Raw genomic sequence first — 19,213 nt, 5'->3', positions numbered from 1 at the left:
GGGAGGAATCACAAAACCAGGTTTCGGTCAGGAGAAGTATGTCAGGCTTCTCGGAATCAAGAAGGGCAAACAACTCATGGTGGTGTTTGACCGCGACCTGGTGTTGAGCAAAAGGACAGATAATGAGGGAACAGGGGAAGAGGGGTCAGGCGTAGGAGAGCATGGCGGCAAAGAGGCCGGTGGGGATATCGTCGGTGTAGGCATGAGTTGAGGGACAAGCCCTAATGAGGCAATGTGGCTGCGGACAGGCTCAGAAAGTGGCCAGTGGCCCTGAAGGGAGGTAAGCTCCTCAAAAGAGTACGATGTGAATTTGGCATAAAGACGTGCCCCTCGCCCCGTCCGGCCGCGGACGGGCGCAGACGGGCTTAACTCTGGCGCAACTCCGGCGCGTTTACGGCGCGCCCGCTGCGCTCGTCCGCTGCGCTGACGCATGGGGGACGTATAAATAGGATGTGACGCGGGAGGTGGGAGGAGTCAGGAGGGCGGGATAGGAGGGGAGTTAATTAAAATAAGGTTACCGTCCGCCGCTCGTACTCAGCGGGACGGGCAGGCTGTAGGGCTGCTCGTATTCAGCAGCGAAGAAAAGGTAGGTTAAAATAATTCTGCGCTCAGCGCGCGAGCCCTCTGCCCTCTGCCACAGGGCTTCAAGTTTCCTCTGTGCTGCATGGATTGCCATCCTGTTGGAGGAACAAAACACCTGTGCACATCCAAGGCATTTGTTTTAGTTCCTAGAACAAGTTCATCTCCATCAATATGCTATTTGTCTCCTGGATGACAGTTGGTTGTTAATGCAAATGGGCTTTTGAAGCTTTAGCCAGGCAAAAGGTGACTTTTTAAAAGTACCTTTTTTAAAGTATTTAGTACAAATCCGAATTGGCCAATGAAATGTAGATGTAATAAATATTTTTTCAAAAGTCAAATAATTAACTTTTCCTCTGGTTCCTAAGTGCTGATAACATTATTTAATCTCAATGTTAATTCCTGAGTGTTTGCTATGGAACAGCCAAACCTGCTACAGTGAAAATAGCTTTTTGGGTCTTGTCACTGCAAGGACATGTTTTTCAATAAACTTTTACAAGTCCTACTTTTAAATACCAGACACCTGCCTTAATGATCATTAAGGCTTACTTAGGGGCGACTTACTGATATCTAAAAGGAGGGTTTAGGCCTGTTAAAAGGGGTTAGTTTAATAGGTTGAATTTGCACTTTAAACCTGCACGGTCAGATAACTTGTGACAGGCCAGCAGTCATGTTTGTATTGTCACTTAAGTCGTATTACAATATGTGCAGCAGTCCACCAATGACATTTAACTTACAGGCCATTTTGTACCATACAGTCGGGACTTAGTTCATTATACCAATTAGGAGTATAGCCAATTTTAACATGTTTTATGGGTCAGAGCATATGTACTGGATCCTTGTTAGTAGTGTCCCAGTGCAGAGAGTGATAAAAACAGCAGCATCAGTCCAAAAAACTGGTAGTAATCATGCAAACAGAGGCAGTTTCTTACAATACCCTTCTCCGCTTTATAGCCACCTGCACCAAAGGACAACAGAATAGACCTGGCTGCTTCACATGCTATCAAAAAATCCATTATAAACTGGAGCAACACATGGGCCATGGAACCCGGAGAAGGTGTGCTTCTCCGGGTTTCTGGTTTGTGTGTGGTTAGTGATGCTCCTGTATTGGCTTAATTCACCAGAATCCAAAAGCAACCAAGAAGTTTGAGCGGATAGCTAAGGCAATAGATATTGCTAAGGTTCAAAACTGAGTAGAAACTAAAATTACCTAGATTAAAAGATGCAACATTGGTACAATACATTTTGAATTGCTTAATGATAATTATATGTGTATCAAATCTGTGTCTATGTCTTTGTGAAAATTAAATAACTAATAGATGCTGATTTATGGAAAGCTACATCTGAAATGAAAAGAACATTTCCCAAGAGTGTAGCAGTTATGATCACGACTTACAGCTCCAAATTCCTACCATTGAAGACCTGGCCTTCCCCAAGCTTAAGCATCACTCATGCATTTCCATCTCACTCATCAACCTGGTTGAATGGGATGTTGAGGATTGAATTGAAGGGTGATTAGGGCTTTCGGTTTCATGGTATTTATTTTTTTAACATTTCCGCCTGTATTTATGCCATTTTTTGGGGGCATTATATCTGTATTTATCCATATTTATGTCAAGTTTTGTTTATAAATGAAATTTTAAAACTGTATACTTCCATATTTATTTAACTGATAGAGACGCACTCATCCTGTTGTCTATCATGATTTATCTATTTAAGCTGCCAAGTATCACACAACAATACATCCACTAAATATTAGCATTATACCTCAAATGTATATTGACATATGCCATTATTTAAAGTAATTTCATCCTGTTTTTTTTGTTTCCCATGCTGCCCATCTGCTCAGCTGTTGGGCTACAATTCATTTAAAAGGCAGCAGAGAGTCACTTAAAAAAAGAAGCACACTTGGCTGTTTTTATCCACTTAAAAAAAAATGCAGACAAAAAACACATTTTCTACCTGTATTTATCTGTAAAAATGTGTGAAAATGGGAAACAGGGAGCCTTAAACGTGATGAATGTAGTATGGGAGTTGCCTAAAGCTAACCAAGGTATTCCCATTCACATGATGCTAGAGAAAAGACTAGTGGCCCAATTCAAAAAGGTAAAGTTAGATGAAAGTTGAACTTTACGACTTTCGGTACTCACTCGTTGATGCCCTTTGTGATAGTCGTAAAGTTTGACTTTCGGTATTCACAAAGGAAATTTACGAGTAGTAAATGCCCTTTGTGAATACCGAAAGTCGTAAAGTTAGACTTTTGTCTAAATGTACCTTTGTGAATTGGACCCTTGGCTTGTTGCTGCATTTGGGGTGGGACAGGAGATTACTCTAGGGTATCAACAGAGATTCAGCTGTGAGTAAATGAGTTCTGCATTGCTGGGATAGGCACCCCTGGTCTTGGACAAGCATTTCAGAAAAAAAGCCAAATGAGGAAGGCTGGTGGCCAGCAGTGACTTGGTGGTAGGTGGGTCATCCTACACATGGGCAACACTTTTCTTGTCCTCTTTGAAGTGATGTACCGCTGTGATGCCATTCTTTAGAAATAGAGGGTCCTGTGCTGGAACTCAATATTTGCCTCCCCTCGTGGATAGAGCCTACTCCTATAGCAGTTGTGACACAGGTTTTGTGAATGAAAGAGAGACTTGTTGGTCTGCGAACTTGTTATAGGATGGGTATATATGATATGGTATGACTTCTGTAATTAACCTACAGCAGTGCCATAAGCAATTTCAATCGTAACTGGAGTTCTAGACTTCATGGTGCTCACAAAAGACCCAGTAACTGTAGACAATAACATTTCTTACCTACCAGTGTTTGTGGGTGGACCCCATGATGTAAGCTGCTTTATAACAAAAAGATTTATGTATTAAATATTGCATATCTGAGATTAATTTGAGGACATGGGCCATAGATGCTATCTCTGAGTTCTGCCCAACAAATGTCATTGTACACAAATGTATTAGATATTACCTGTTTACAATGTGGTGAATTAGGTTACACAGTGTTATGGATATTCTGGTGTGTGAGACTCACCTGATTGCTGGATGACAGAAGGCTGCTGTCCTGATTGCAGTGGGACTCTTATACCAATGTGGTAGTTAGGTTGTAATGTTGTGAGCAGGGCTGTTCAGTGACTGCAGCTGTCAACAAAGACACTTTGGAACATATAAATTGTCCATTTTACTTATAGGTGATGTAAAGCAACTTCTAGATGGTGCAAGGCCATGTGTATTTAATCTTAGTTCTCCTTCTTGACTGATATGGGCACAATCAGGCATTTTCCTTTATTTTATTTTCTGGGTTTAGCACATATGTTTGTTGACACAACAATGTGATAACCTACAACACTTACATAAACAGTAGAAGAATACACAGCTACAAAGTTGATCAGTGACATTCATCAGTCATTCTCAGACCATTACATTACTTTTGGAAAATGCTTGATTTTAGTACCCTCATCTTGAGTGATGGGTAAATCCAATGAAGCTGGTCCCAATACTTACTGACTGCGTCTGAATTAAATGATTCACTGAAAACATTTGGATCCAAGGTTTTTCACCCAGGTAGAAATGAAGAACTATCAGAGGAATTATTATCCACCCGATGGAGTTACCAATGCCATTGATATACAGTTGAGAGGGGGTAATACTGGACCATATTGTTCCTGACACAGAATGCATCTTTTAAGCTGTAGCATAAATTTTATTTGCCTTACACTGGAAAGCAATGTTGGAAGTTACACATTCTTAACATCTTGCAAAACAAATTGCTTCAGTGTATTGGTAGGGATTGGTGGCACTAGTGGTGGACAGAGCAAGAGCATGTGTAGTCGGAGGAAAAAGCAGACTTGAAACCTTTGATTACATTGACAACAGAGGCATGAGGTAGTATATTGTTAAGGAATATTGAGGTGTTAATGGAGTTGACAGTGTATTAAACTGTGTTACAGCGCTCTTTGGTTCTTCATGTGAAAGGACACTTACCAGGCTCTGCGATCATCCAATGTCAGTGGCCAGTCTCCATGGAGCCACAGAGAGGGACAGAATTGGGGGCAGTGGCAGATGGCTGAGAAGTAGTCAACTCATGTCCTGCAATTGTAGCAGAGACAGACTAGGAGGTCCATTAGGATGGCGGACATCCTGTCTGGGGCTGGTACCATCCGCCACAAGGGCGGAGGAACCGTGCCCCCAATTAGGATGCATCCGCCACAGTGGCGGGTGCATCCCGCATTTTTTACAATGCGGCGAACGGTGCTTGAAGCACCGGCCGCCGCAATGCAAAAAATGCACGTTGTACATTTCAATGTACACCATGACCGGCACCGCGCGGTGCCTGTCATGGTGTACATTGAAATGCTGGGGGGTACCATAGGTACCCCCCATGTGCATCCAACCTCCCCTTCACCCTGGGGGCCCGCAACGGGCCCCCAAAGCAAAGACCGTAAGCCTTTCCGTGGCGGCATTGCCGCCACGGAAAGGCATTCCTCACAGGCCATCCTAATATGGCTGGCGGTGTCTGATAGACCACCATATCAGGCCTTTTCCTCGCGGTCGCAAGGTGACCGCGGCGGAAAAGCAGCGGACGGTCTTCCCCTCCGCCACGGTCTCCCCCGCCATCGTAACATGGCGGTGGGAAGAAAGGTGGCGGACGGCAGGGATGGCGGATGGATCCATCCGCCATCCTAATGGACCCCCAAGTGTGGCTGTATGTGTCATGCTTTTTTGTGGAGTTTTAGATGGCATGACATTGTTAGGTACACACAGACGGAAGTAGGTGGTTGAAAGAAGTAGTTATGGTGGACACGTATCATGGCACTTATTTTTTGATAGTGGTTTGGGCTGACAGTGCTGTGACATACATCAGAGTGTGTGGGGTGTTGTGACACTCCAGGTTGTGCCACTGCCACAAAAAGGGTGGTTGCTGTTGCTGGGCCTTGCAATAATGTATGTATGGGTTCTGGGAAAAGTAAGAGAGATGATATGCATTTGTGAGGTTGCGCTGTGTTGTTTGTAAATTATTTAAGCTTTTCCCCATGACACGTACTTCAATCCCAAAAGCATTTATCCTTTCCTTGAGATCCTGCCACATGACTGGGACATTTCCACATGGCTAACCTTCAGCAGCATGCCTTGCTTTTCCACTCACTGAGTTTTTGGAGGATGATGTTTGTAATGCTTCATAGTCATCTAGAAAACTGGTCATATTCTCTGCCTCCTCCTCAGTGAAGTTCCTCTTCCTCTCTAGTTGTATGGTCTGTATCCTGATGGCTGCTATAGTAGTATGCCTCCAAGGCTACACAGGGCGCAATGAAAAATGTTCTGAACCCTGGGTGTTTCTCGAATTTATTCTACAGATTATTTTTCCTAATTGTGTGTGATTGCCGTCAAGTGTTGGTTTGCTCACTGTCTACCCTGTTCGGAATGCTATGCAGAGTAGGTGGAACATTCCTCTTATGTGGTGCACCCACGTGGTATGCCAGCTTATTATTGTCATGTTAGGTGTAGTAGCATTCAGTTTTTAGATTTAGGCATTCATCAACAGTACTCGTCATTTTAAAGGAGGTATATTAGCTTACATCTACTCTTGGAAGCACTGTATAGTGTATACAGCCATAGATCTACAGGTAAATACTATTTTGAACGTATTTTTCTGCTTGTGAATTGGGCCCTGAATATGTAAAACCACATAAAATATCCTTATAATTTATCTATGAACTATTTTCATAAAAAGAAAATCAAATAAATATATATATATATATATACATATATATATATATATATATATATATATATATATATATATATATCCACAATAAAAGATAGCTAAATATGACAATAGGTATACTATAGAAATCTTATATATTCATTCTTTTTTTACAGAGGAGAGAGGAATTTTCACATTTTTTATTACATGTATGTTGGTTTGACAGAGAAGAAGAAATTGGGACATTACAAACTGTCAGAGAGCAAACCTCCCAGGTAATGTAATATGTTTGATATATAAGCCCCAATGTTATTTTAAATTATGATATCATTTGAGCTTTAATGACATTATCTACAATTTTTAGGTACCTGCAAAATGAGAACATACGAATGGTGCAAGATTTTATGAACAATAGTTTCTACAAATCACAATTTGAACTAATTGAACAATGTTTCAAAGTAATAGGCTTTACAATGGAGGTGAGTGACTATTGTTGCACATGACTGTCAGATAAAATTGTTTAACTTTAATTTATTCCAAAATATGAAGTAATGTTGCCATGTGCTGGATATATTCCTATTATACCTATCTGTCACTCACGACATTTCTAAAGTATTCAGTTAATTGTTTGCTGGATTTATAGCAACTCTTAACACATTGACCGACTATCAATGTGATTTCCTGCAAAAAAATAGACTTCTGCAGAAGACTTCGGCAGGAGGAAAGCAAATTAAAATTTCTGCCTCCTAAATTGAAGGTGAAAAGAGGGGCCCAATGCACTAACTGCAGATAAAAATGAAAAATAAATAATGGAGACATTTCCAGAAAGACATCAACGCAAGATATAAAAAATTTAAGAGCAACCCAGTGGATGTGGGAAGATGATGGTTCCCCTTTTGAAAAAACAGAATAGGAAAATTAGTTTCAGCTACTTCACTCTAAAAAATACCTATAAAGAAAATAAAAGATGAAATCACAACAATGATTTTGAGAATACTAGTATTCAAACTATCATATACAAAATTATTTATTTAGGCCATACAGCCAGATTCATCAAGCGAAATGCGCTTGCAAAAGGGCCAGATTCTGAGAATCTGGCCCTTTGCGAGTGCAATTTTTGCATTTGGGATTCATCATCCCAAATGCAAAAATCGCTAATAAAGAATTCGCAAATTTGCGAGGATTAGCATTTAAGGAATCTCTATTAGAGATTCCTTAAATGATATTCATGAAACATTTGAAAAATTGCGATTTCGCAATTTAGGACCGCTATTTACCACGAAGTCAAACCGCGTGGTAAATAGCAAAAACTTAGAAAAACGCATTTAAATGCATTTTTCTAAGTTGCATGTTACACACACACATGTCCTTTGGACATGTGTGTGCACAACATCAGTGTAAATTCACATTTCAGGGGTGCTACAGGGTGTCCTTTGGACACCCCTGCACCCTTGAAATCGCATCCTTATTTGCGATTAGCAAATTGTTAATCGCAAATAAGGAATAACTCCCCATTCATTCCTTTGGGCCTGTAGGCCCATAGGAATGCATGGGGAGTTATTCCTTATTTGCAATTAGCAATTTGCTAATCGCATATAAGGAACATGTAGGAATCGCAATATTCTTTGCAATTCCTACATGAATCCCGTTTTGCAAGTCCTTAATAGCGATTCCTTATGAATCGCTATTAAAGACTCCCACAACGGGTCTTTGATGAATCTAGCAGATAATCTCTCAAACGACACACATATATACAAGTTCAAACGCATTCCACCGTAAACCATAATTTAAATTTCATGATTGTTACTTAGAAATTACATAACTTGCTTAAAGGAATCACATAAATCCTTTGTCACTATACTTTTTAGTCGAGATTTTATTAAAACTGACTTTAGAAATACTCATATTTACATTAAAAGTAAACAATCTAATAAAATGTCTTAAATCACATTTTTACCACAGATAGATTTCTGGAAATCAATAACACAGATATAAAACAATCCTAATGTTTACGACTGTCATTCTAAGCCTGGGGCTAGGTAATTCGTTATAAGGGTATACCCCTTCAACTTGCCATGATTCCATAGTATGCACTGCTGACGGTTTACATTCTAAATATCGAAGATCAATGTCCCTGGAAAAATTATTTTTACCTTGACTTAACTTTAGTTTAAGCAGCTTAACAATATGTTAGGGAGTGCCTGCTTTACAAAGCTTATCTGATAAAAGATAGGTATCATATGAAGCAAATAATCTGTTGACATGATCGTCCAAAGATGGCCACAAATTATATTGTTTTAAATTTGTACATGTGGGAGTGTTACTGAGTTGTCCCTCATGAGCAAACTTGATTACTAGATGCCTTGAAGACATGAATGGAACAAGAACATTATGCTGAAACAAAAAGCCATTCACTATGGATTATTCACTTGTAACATTAGTGAAAGATTGTAAACCAGTCTCCAAAGTCCTTTCCTACAACCAACCATCTTTTGCAACTTTCATCATCATTTATAATAAAGAATCAGCTTCTAAAGAGTGCAATGAGTCTGGTGAGGAAATTACACACTCACTTTCACTAATATCAACAATTATAGCCACTACACACTAGGGCATATTTACAAGCCCCTTGAGTCACTGGAGTGTCACTTTTTTTTACACTCCAGTGGTGCAGTGCACTGACCCATATTTACAAGGCGATGCAAAGCCACCCTGTGAGACTTTTCATGGTCTTGTAAATATGGCCCCCTTTCACGCAATACTCTGTGTGAAAGGGACGTTCCCTGGGTGTTGTTTTGGGTGTTCTCAAGCAGCACCCATGGATTCTGACACATTCCCAGGCTTACAAGCTTTTGTAAACCTGCTAATTTGTCAGATTCTAACGTTTCCCCAGGGTAGGCGTAAAAGTGGCGCAAAGAGGAGAAATACCTTTATTTCTCCTTGTTTTTTCCTCTTTCTATGTGTGCTGCAGTATGCAGCACACATAGAAGGAGGAAAACAACATCAATTAATGTTTTTGTGCATTAAGGTGCCCCTCCCTGCACAAAAACAGTCATCCCTGCAATGCAGGCACCAGGCACCAAACACAGGAATGTGTCATATTGCTGTAAATACGACGCATCCTTGAACTTTCCTATTGATGCAGCTCGGCGCAGTAAAATTGCTTTTAGCTACGAGCTGCTCTATTATCATGTAAATATCACCTTCAGCATCATCTTGAGTATCGAATCAAGAGGTATTCTAGACACACAGCTCTCACATTGTGTCTAGGCCTGGGAGAAATATTAACTATGCTGGAGTAATCTGATCTAGTTTAAGTACCTATACCAGATTGAGTAAATTGGGCCAAATATTCTACCACAGGAGCACAAGAACACTGAAATATGAGAGAGAGTGAGCTGCTGCTGGCTACTGCTCTTAGTGTCTCATAGCATTTAGTGCTATTTTGTTAGCTTAAAATGCTTCCTCTGAGACTTTTTGGATGCAAGGGTGCATTTTGCACTAAGAAAATAGTGCTACATGCTGGATTACACTTCTCACACAATTATGCATAATTATGAGGAATGTTGCTGTAATTACACTAGAGAGAATTACACCAATTATACCCACCTCTAATTTTGTTCTTCAAGAATATACTTAATAGAAAAATTATACTCCGGAAGCCTAGCCAATAAGTTAACCAACTTAGCAGAAGCCCTTCCAGTGGCATTGCAAATTCAGCTGGCAAATCAAGGGTTAAGATCAGTAAAAATGTCCTCATTCCAAACAATTTTTTTTCCCTCCTTTGAGTGATTCCGCAGGGGTTGTACAGCAAATGCATAACACTAAATAAAGCAAGAGTAGTACTTGCTGAGACAGAGAAAGAACCATATAGTGCCTTTGACCTTGGGTGGGCTTGCAAGTTGAATGGCTTGCTTTAGGGAAAACTTTGGATTAATACACTGTGATGTCAAGCTGTGACCCAAATAACCGATCTCTTGGGTCACAAAATTACACATTTCTTTCCTCAAAGTAATATCTCTAAATACACATAAAACCCTCTCCAAATTCAATGTGGGCTCCCATATGGTTTCAGCAAACACCAGCACGTCATCTTGGAAAGCTTTTACCCCTTGCATGTTTACTCATATGGTTTCCATGAGCTTTTGAAAAACACTTGCTGCAGAAGCAAGTCCAAAGGGTAAGCACATTACTTTTAAGTACCAAAGGGTGTAATAAAGGTGGTTAACTCTTGAGGTTCTGCAGCAAAGAGAATTTGGTTGTAAGCTGACCTGAGATCAAGAATTGAGAAAAGTTTGGCCTGTCCCAAATTGGTCGATAACTAGTGCACCTTAGGTAATGGGTAACAGTGAAATAAGATATTCTTGGTCAAAGTGCAGGGATTCTCACAAACTAATCTTTTTTTTCCCTTACTGTTGAAACGACTGACCCATTCAGCTAAGTTGGTCTCCTGAATGATGACCTCTCTACAAAGATTATCAATATGTTTCTTAAGTTTATCTCTCACACTTTTAAGTACTGGCCTTTCTTTGTACACAAAACGGTACTGCAATGCTCGTCTTCCTAATCAAATATTCAAATTTACTGATGGTTCTGATTTTTCCAGACAACATTCGTGGATTTTTTTAATAATCTTATCAACATTGAGATCAATAATATTTTCAACAAATGAGAAGTGTACATCAGCCTCAAATATAGGAGTGTCTGAACCCGGTATCAGCATCAGCCTGAGTCTTGTTGCAGTTTTTCTTTCTATACATGTTATAGAAGTAATACAATAGCCTAATTAATCAATGCCCTGTTCTCCATATGCCTTGGGATGAATATCAAAGCGATACAAAAGGGGATGATGGACGGAGCGTTTGAACAAATCAAACACTCACCCCCAGTCAACTGATCTGGGTTTAATCCATCACCATTCTTTAGTTCACTCAGCCACCCCAGTTCAGACATGGCTATATGCAAATCAGTCTCACCCTGTGCCTCATGGGAACAGTCCAGCCGGAACTGCCAAGCCATGTCTTCCCTGGACCGGAAACAAGCATCCTGGGACCGGTTTCGGATTCATAATCCTCATCAGCCAGGCTATCTTGAATCCAGTGGCCAAGTGAACAAGGGACTCACGTCTGAGCATACCCTGCCACACTTAGGGCGAACAAAGCGATACAAAAGGGGATGATGGACGGAGCATTTGAACAAATCAAACACTCACCCCCAGTCAACTGATCTGGGTTTAATCCATCACCATTCTTTAGTTCACTCAGCCACCCCAGTTCAGACATGGCTATATGCAAATCAGTCTGACCCTGTGCCTCATGGGAACAGTCCAGCCCGAACTGCCAAGCCATGTCTTCCCTGGACCGGAAACAAGTATCCTGGGACCGGTTTCGGATTCATAATCCTCATCAGCCAGGCTATCTTGAATCCAGTGACCAAGTGAACAAGGGACTCACGTCTGAGCATACCCTGCCACACTTAGGGCGAACAAAGCGATACAAAAGGGGATGATGGACGGAGCGTTTGAACAAATCAAACACTCACCCCCAGTCAACTGATCTGGGTTTAATCCATCACCATTCTTTAGTTCACTCAGCCACCCCAGTTCAGGCATGGCTATATGCAAATCAGTCTGACCCTGTGCCTCATGGGAACAGTCCAGCCCGAACTGCCAAGCCATGTCTTCCCTGGACCGGAAACAAGCCTCCTGGGACCGGTTTCGGATTCATAATCCTCATCAGCCAGGCTATCTTGAATCCAGTGGCCAAGTGAACAAGGGACTCACGTCTGAGCATACCCTGCCACACTTAGGGCGAACAAAGCGATACAAAAGGGGATGATGGACGGAGCGTTTGAACAAATCAAACACTCACCCCCAGTCAACTGATCTGGGTTTAATCCATCACCATTCTTTAGTTCACTCAGCCACCCCAGTTCAGACATGGCTATATGCAAATCAGTCTGACCCTGTACCTCATGGGAACAGTCCAGCCCGAACTGCCAAGCCATGTCTTCCCTGGACCGGAAACAAGCCTCCTGGGACCGGTTTCGGATTCATAATCCTCATCAGCCAGGCTATCTTGAATCCAGTGGCCAAGTGAACAAGGGACTCACGTCTGAGCATACCCTGCCACACTTAGGGCGAACAAAGCGATACAAAAGGAGATGATGGACGGAGCGTTTGAACAAATCAAACACTCACCCCCAGTCAACTGATCTGGGTTTAATCCATCACCATTCTTTAGTTCACTCAGCCACCCCAGTTCAGACATGGCTATATGCAAATCAGTCTGACCCTGTGCCTCATGGGAACAGTCCAGCCCGAACTGCCAAGCCATGTCTTCCGTGGACCGGAAACAAGCATCCTGGGACCGGTTTCGGATTCATAATCCTCATCAGCCAGGCTATCTTGAATCCAGTGGCCAAGTGAACAAGGGACTCACGTCTGAGCATACCCTGCCACACTTAGGGCAAAAAAAGCGATACAAAAGGGGATGATGGATGGAGCGTTTGAACAAATCAAACACTCACCCCCAGTCAACTGATCTGGGTTTAATCCATCACCATTCTTTAGTTCACTCAGCCACCCCAGTTCAGACATGGCTATATGCAAATCAGTCTGACCCTGTGCCTCATGGGAACAGTCCAGCCCGAACTGCCAAGCCATGTCTTCCCTGGACCGGAAACAAGCATCCTGGGACCGGTTTCGGATTCATAATCCTCATCAGCCAGGCTATCTTGAATCCAGTGGCCAAGTGAACAAGGGACTCACGTCTGAGCATACCCTGCCACACTTAGGGCGAACAAAGCGATACAAAAGGGGATGATGGACAGAGCGTTTGAACAAATCAAACACTCACCCCCAGTCAACTGATCTGGGTTTAATCCATCACCATTCTTTAGTTAACTCAGCCACCCCAGTTCAGACATGGCTATATGCAAATCAGTCTGACCGTGTGCCTCATGGGAACAGTCCAGCCCGAACTGCCAAGCCATGTCTTCCATGGACCGGAAACAAGCATCCTGGGACCGGTTTCGGATTCATAATCCTCATCAGCCAGGCTATCTTGAATCCAGTGGCCAAGTGAACAAGGGACTCACGTCTGAGCATACCCTGCCACACTTAGGGCGAACAAAGCGATACAAAAGGGGATGATGGACGGAGCGTTTGAGCAAATCAAACACTCACCCCCAGTCAACTGATCTGGGTTTAATCCATCACCATTCTTTAGCCCACTCAGCCACCCCATTTCAGACATGGCTATATGCAAATCAGTCTGACCGTGTGCCTCATGGGAACAGTCCAGCCCGAACTGCCAAGCCATGTCTTCCATGGACCGGAAACAAGCATCCTGGGACCGGTTTCGGATTCATAATCCTCATCAGCCAGGCTATCTTGAATCCAGTGGCCAAGTGAACAAGGGACTCACGTCTGCGCATACCCTGCCACACTTAGGGCGAACAAAGCGATACAAAATGTGCTTTAGAATGACACTGGCAACATGTGGTGAGGGTTTTTCTTTGATCACGTCTGAAATCCTTATGCCTTTACCGAGAACACACACAGATTCAGCATCTTGTAAAGTATTGATGAACCCATTCTTGAGTCATATGTTTGATGGAAATTATAGACTGCTCAATGTTGTTTGGCAAGTGAATAACTTCGGATTGGTTTGGATTGCTTAAACCTATAAGATGCTCTTGTATTCATTTTTGAAGAACCACTATAGACAAATTGGTGTCTAATGTAGGTATCGAGTGAATTGCCACAGTTACATGTAGATGCAACCATGGTTCTGTCGGATAAGAAATATCTTAAAACAGATCATACAAATCTCTTCAATCAATGCTCAGTAGATTCATTAATGAATGTAGACATGACCGCAGCAATCATTTTAAAAAACACTGTATTGTTTTCAGCAAAATGAAAAGTAATTCCTTTTATAAATAAGGTGCTCCTTGTGAGAAAGGTGACAAAGGTGCTTATTCAGTGAGTTGGATAAAGCAACAATGGAAATATGTCAACCTTCTAAAGTAAAAATCATAGAATCTTCAAAGAACATGCCTGCCGAACACATGATAATAAACAGTCTCCCTTCTGAGGGCTTGTATTGCCCACTTGCTGGCCATTGGGTAAATAGTACAGGGTAGGCCACAATAGTGCTCGTTGATGTTTTGATCGCCTTCAAAATATGTGTGACTCCCTTCGATCAACTACGGTCTTCATCAGAACAATAATAACACCTATAGATAAAAGTATATATCAATTTCAGGCCTCACAAAATCTATAAACCAAAAATGGTATGAAAAAAAAAAGAGTGTGACTAACCTCTTAGTCGTCCACTTAAGTGCCAATGATCTCTTTTAGGGTAAGCTGCCAGGAGGGAGACCATCAAATGCCAATCTCTCCCACACAGGATTCTACATAACAGAAAAAAACCTAACAATCTAGGACCTAATGTCAAGAGCCAATCAGATAATGAATGAAGTAAAATAGATGGGAAACCCAACTCTGACTTACGAAGTCTTAATTTGCGCGTCAGAGTCTCTGCCCACTTTGCAACAGGGCTGAACTAAATAGAAAGAATGGAAAGTAACTTTGAAATAATCCCCTGTACAAAGAGCACAAAACCATGCTGCATATGCTTCATGTGCCGCCTACCTCTCGGTAAACGGCCACTCACTGCTTCAATCAAACGCAGATACGGCACGGCTTAAGGGCTGTCAGAGATAAAAGGGGCTACAAATCAGTGTGACCACGCATGTCACCTGTTCAAAGACTACATTTCCCAAAATGGCGCTTGAGAGTTAGTATTCTTGACATTGTAGACTATCCAAATAAATTAAGTAGTCAAGGTTACTTTCAGACACTGGTCCAAACCTTCAATATAACACTCCACATGGATCTCACGCTCTAAACGTCGAAATTGTTTATATGCGTTAAATACATTCCTGGGAATAAGCGATGCTACAAAAATCCCAGAGTCCAAGGCTAACTAAACAATGGGACTCTTGTCTGCAGGATCATTGCTGTAGGCAACAGCCCAGCAAGAAGCTCTAGGCACAAAATCCACCAGGTTTACCATTCGCTCTTGACAGGCGTTCACCTCTGAGTCTTGAGGATTCGTTTTTATTAGTGGGAGCTGATGGTTTGGGGCATTGTAATGGCAAGACTCTTACACCAGCAAATTTGTCCAATCGTGCTTCAACACATATACATTATCCAAACTTATCATGGTATAAATTAGAAATTCAAAAGAAAATGAATATATACATAAGCATCATGTATGACATTTAAAAATCAGAAATATGAAATAATCATAATATCAGCCATGTTCATGGTTGAAACTGTGGACAGTCAAAAAATGAAAAATCCATGATCTTTTGCGTGAAATTCAGGTTACATATTCAGTCTTAAGAGAGCTACTCAGTCTATCCAGCAATGGATACAGCAGCATGTTTAGTTATCCCCTCCAGTTCATTGAGTTCTCTATCAACAGTGTCCAAGAGATACATACATTTGCACTCTCTCATATTTATGACACTTGCAATGTCACCTCCTTGTGGGTTGTTGTTAATTTTCTCCACAACCCACCATTGCAAATCATCAATGGAGTGGTCCATCCTTGTAAAGTACTCAACCAAAGGAGCCCTCTGGGTCTTGCAGTGTATCGGGCTGCACTGTAAAAGACATGTCTTGACCTTTTGATGAGTCTGCCCCGCATATGCTAAATCACAAGGAAATCTTATGACATAAATCAAATCTGAAGAATTGCAATTAGTATAACTGTGAAGAATTTAACTCTTATAATTGTGTGTGAATTCTTTTATGTTCATAGTGAGATCACACGTTTTACATTTACCACAGTTAATGTGACCCAGCACTGGGGGCAGATTCCATTGGGAAACCAAGTCTAGTGGTTCCTGAGACCTCAATTAAGCACTGACAACATTCCCTCTGACATTCTTACTTTTTTTAAAGCCAAACAGGGGTTTCTCATACATATTCAGTTAATCAGATACCAAATTCAAATGCTGCTAAATAATAACCCTCTTTACCTCATAGCTCCAAATACAAAAAGTAGTTACACATACCAGTCTCTCTTTAGTATTTTCAGTTCTACTCCTGGGCTCTCGAAGAGACTCCCTTGGACAGTACCTGGCTCTGTTGCAAGAGTGTTTGAGTGGGTTTTCCCGTCTATTTTGCTTCATTCATTATCACGACTAGCTCTTGACATTAGGTCCTCGGTTGTTCTGTTATATAGAACTCTATGTGGGAAAGATTGGCATTTGGCGGTTCCCCACCTGGCATGTTTCCATACCAGAGAGATTATTGCATCGTATTTTGTGTTTCATTTTTGGTTTCTAGATTATGTAAGGTCTGACATTGCTATATACTTTCACCTTGAGGTGTTCCTATTGTACTTATGAAGACCTCAGTAGATGAAAAGGAGCGACACATATTTTGAAGGGGGTCAAAACGTTGACGTGCAATATTGTGGCCCGCACTGTACTCTTTCCCCATTGTCGAGCAAATGAGAAATAGATGCCCCGGGAAGGGGTATTGTGTGTTGACGTGTGTTAGGTGGGCATGTTCTTTGAAGATTGTATGTTTTAACTTTTGGATTTTCACATATTTTTATTGTTGCTTCTTGTAACTCATTGCAGGAGCACCTTTTGCACCTACTCACATGGAGTACCTTATGTACAAAAGGAATGACTTGACATTTTTCTAAAGCAATACAGCTTTTTTGAAAATGTTTGCTGTGGTTCCGCCTACATTCATTAATGAATCTATTCAGCATTGATTGAAGCACTTTGTATGATATGTCTTAAGATATTTCTGATCCGACTGAACCATTGTTGCATATACCATATAGTTCCCAGGTTCTGAGGAATACAGGGTTACCCCATTGATAGTATACATAAAGTTACATGTAGAAGCAAGCTATCTCAAAGCCGAAATGTACTCCTCCACACTTTCTTCAGGATTGTTTGTCTGAAGAAACTAAAATGTGCTAGCTAAACACTAGACTTATCTGAAAGTGTATTTTTGAGCAGAGCAATAGCAACCATATATTTATTGCAGATGCCGAATTGACCGAGTAGGGCATTCACCTCGGGCAAGTTATTGACTGTTTGTTGACCAAGATGACTAAATAGCACTCCCTGGATACATCATCCCAGAAGGAGGGGCCAAGGGCAGCAGTCTCTCGCTCTTAAGTGTGTCTTCACTCCTGCGACGCAGGACGCGTCCGTGCAAAGCCCAGGCCAAGGGCAGGCCCTTCCTTGCCCGTCATTGCCAGGAAGAGGAAGGGCAGGGTCACCCCCCTTGCGTTTTGTTTAGGACAGCTGTGTGTGGAGTCGCTTCCTGTTTTGCAGGGTACTGTAGCTTTCCTGTTTGTCTCCTTGCTGGCCCATGGTGAACCTTTATTTGCCCCTCAAGCTGTGACTAACCCTGGGCGTAGTGTGCGGAGTGGGGCTCCGCGGAGCTACGCGAAGTGGGCACAGAACTACGCCCACCCGCGCACTCCGCGTAGCCCCACTACGCGCCGCCCGCCTCCCTCCCGCCCTCCCTAAATACTTAAATAAAAGGATAGAAAGCTTTTAAAAACACTTACCTTGTCTGCCGCGTTCCCGGGGCTCCCTCTCGCCGTCCCGCGATTCGCGCCGCCACCGATTCAGATACTAATGCGCATGCGCGGGCGCCCGCGCATGCGCATTTCTCATGAGAAAGCGCATGCGCGGCCGCCCGCGCATGCGCATTAGTATCTGAAATGGCGGTGCGAATCGCGGGACGGCGAGAGGGAGCCCCGGGGACGCGGCAGACAAGGTAAGTGTTTTTAAAAGCTTACTATCCTTTTATTTAAGTATTTAGGGAGGGCGGGAGGGAGGCGGGTGGCGGCCGGCTACGCACCGTCTGCGGAGCGCGCGTAGTGCCGCCTGGCTACGCCCGCTACGCAAAATGCGTAGGAGACGGCACTACGTGCACTCCGTGCACGGAGCGTAGCTGGCCGCCCACCCTTAGCTGTGACTTGACTTCCCTCCATGGCCAATTGAATTGAATTAATTACAACCTGCGCCCATTTGATTACCAGTCCTTGTCTCCTTTTATCTTGTGTGTTTTGAAGAGTTTCTTGTTTTGTATTTGTTTTGTTGGGTGGGCCTCAGGTACTTGGCGACATCAAAACTCTTACTGCTCAAGCACACTCCCAATCACTCCTGCACGATATTCTTCCTGTAAGGTAGTGTCCAAATTTGGAGCAAAGATTGCCACCTGCTCGCGCCAGTGAGGGATGGGGAAAAGGAAAGCTATGGAGAGCACTGGGGGTGGGCCAGTCGGAAAGGGCAAGAAAGCAAAAAAGTATCTCAAACTGTCAAACCATTCAGGCAACAATTGCGTCCTGGATCACATTGATTGCCTGATAAGTGAATGCGAAGGCATTATTTATTTATTTATTTATTTCAAAGGTTTTATATAGCGCTGCTGGACCCGAGAGTATCAGAGCGCTTTACAAGGAAGGTAAAAGCAAACATTGAACAGTGAGATCAAACAAGTCAAGTGCATCAGAGGAGTATGGACATATAAATTGAAAAGTATAAAAATAAAGAAGGGAGGGGAGAGATGGAAGTGAAGTGAGGGAGAGATAGAGAGGGCAAGGGTATAGCGGAGGAGGGAGGGGAGAGCATAGTATGAGAGAGAGGAGTTATCAGGGATGGTGTCAAACTACAAGTATTACGATACAGTGGGCATGTAAAGGGTCCGTGACATTAGATACCCCAGTATTTGTTGAGAAGCAATATTTTAAGTTCTTTTTTGAAGAGATGGTAGGAAGGGTTGCATCGGATATCCTTTGGGAGGGAGTTCCAGATTGTGGGAGCGTTACCAGAGAACGCACAGGATTGGGTCTTTTGATGTTTAAGTCTGGGT

The 19,213-nt window shown here is 42.4% G+C and overlaps 1 protein-coding gene across 1 annotated transcript in view; it reads left to right on the top strand.

Moving 5' to 3' along the window:
• Positions 1 to 19,213, top strand: part of MYO3A (myosin IIIA) — an 869,350-nt gene that overhangs the window by 450,507 nt on the left and 399,630 nt on the right. Inside the window, exons 14-15 of the mRNA XM_078662798.1 lie at positions 6,462 to 6,560; positions 6,650 to 6,764. Coding sequence (XP_078518924.1) covers positions 6,462 to 6,560; positions 6,650 to 6,764 — 214 coding nt within the window. The remainder of the gene's footprint in view (positions 1 to 6,461; positions 6,561 to 6,649; positions 6,765 to 19,213) is intronic.

This window comes from Lissotriton helveticus, chromosome 10 (assembly GCF_964261635.1).
Source record: "Lissotriton helveticus chromosome 10, aLisHel1.1, whole genome shotgun sequence".
Taxonomy (NCBI): domain Eukaryota; kingdom Metazoa; phylum Chordata; class Amphibia; order Caudata; family Salamandridae; genus Lissotriton; species Lissotriton helveticus.
Note: the sequence above shows the minus strand (reverse complement) of the source record. Positions and strands in the feature narration are given on the sequence as shown.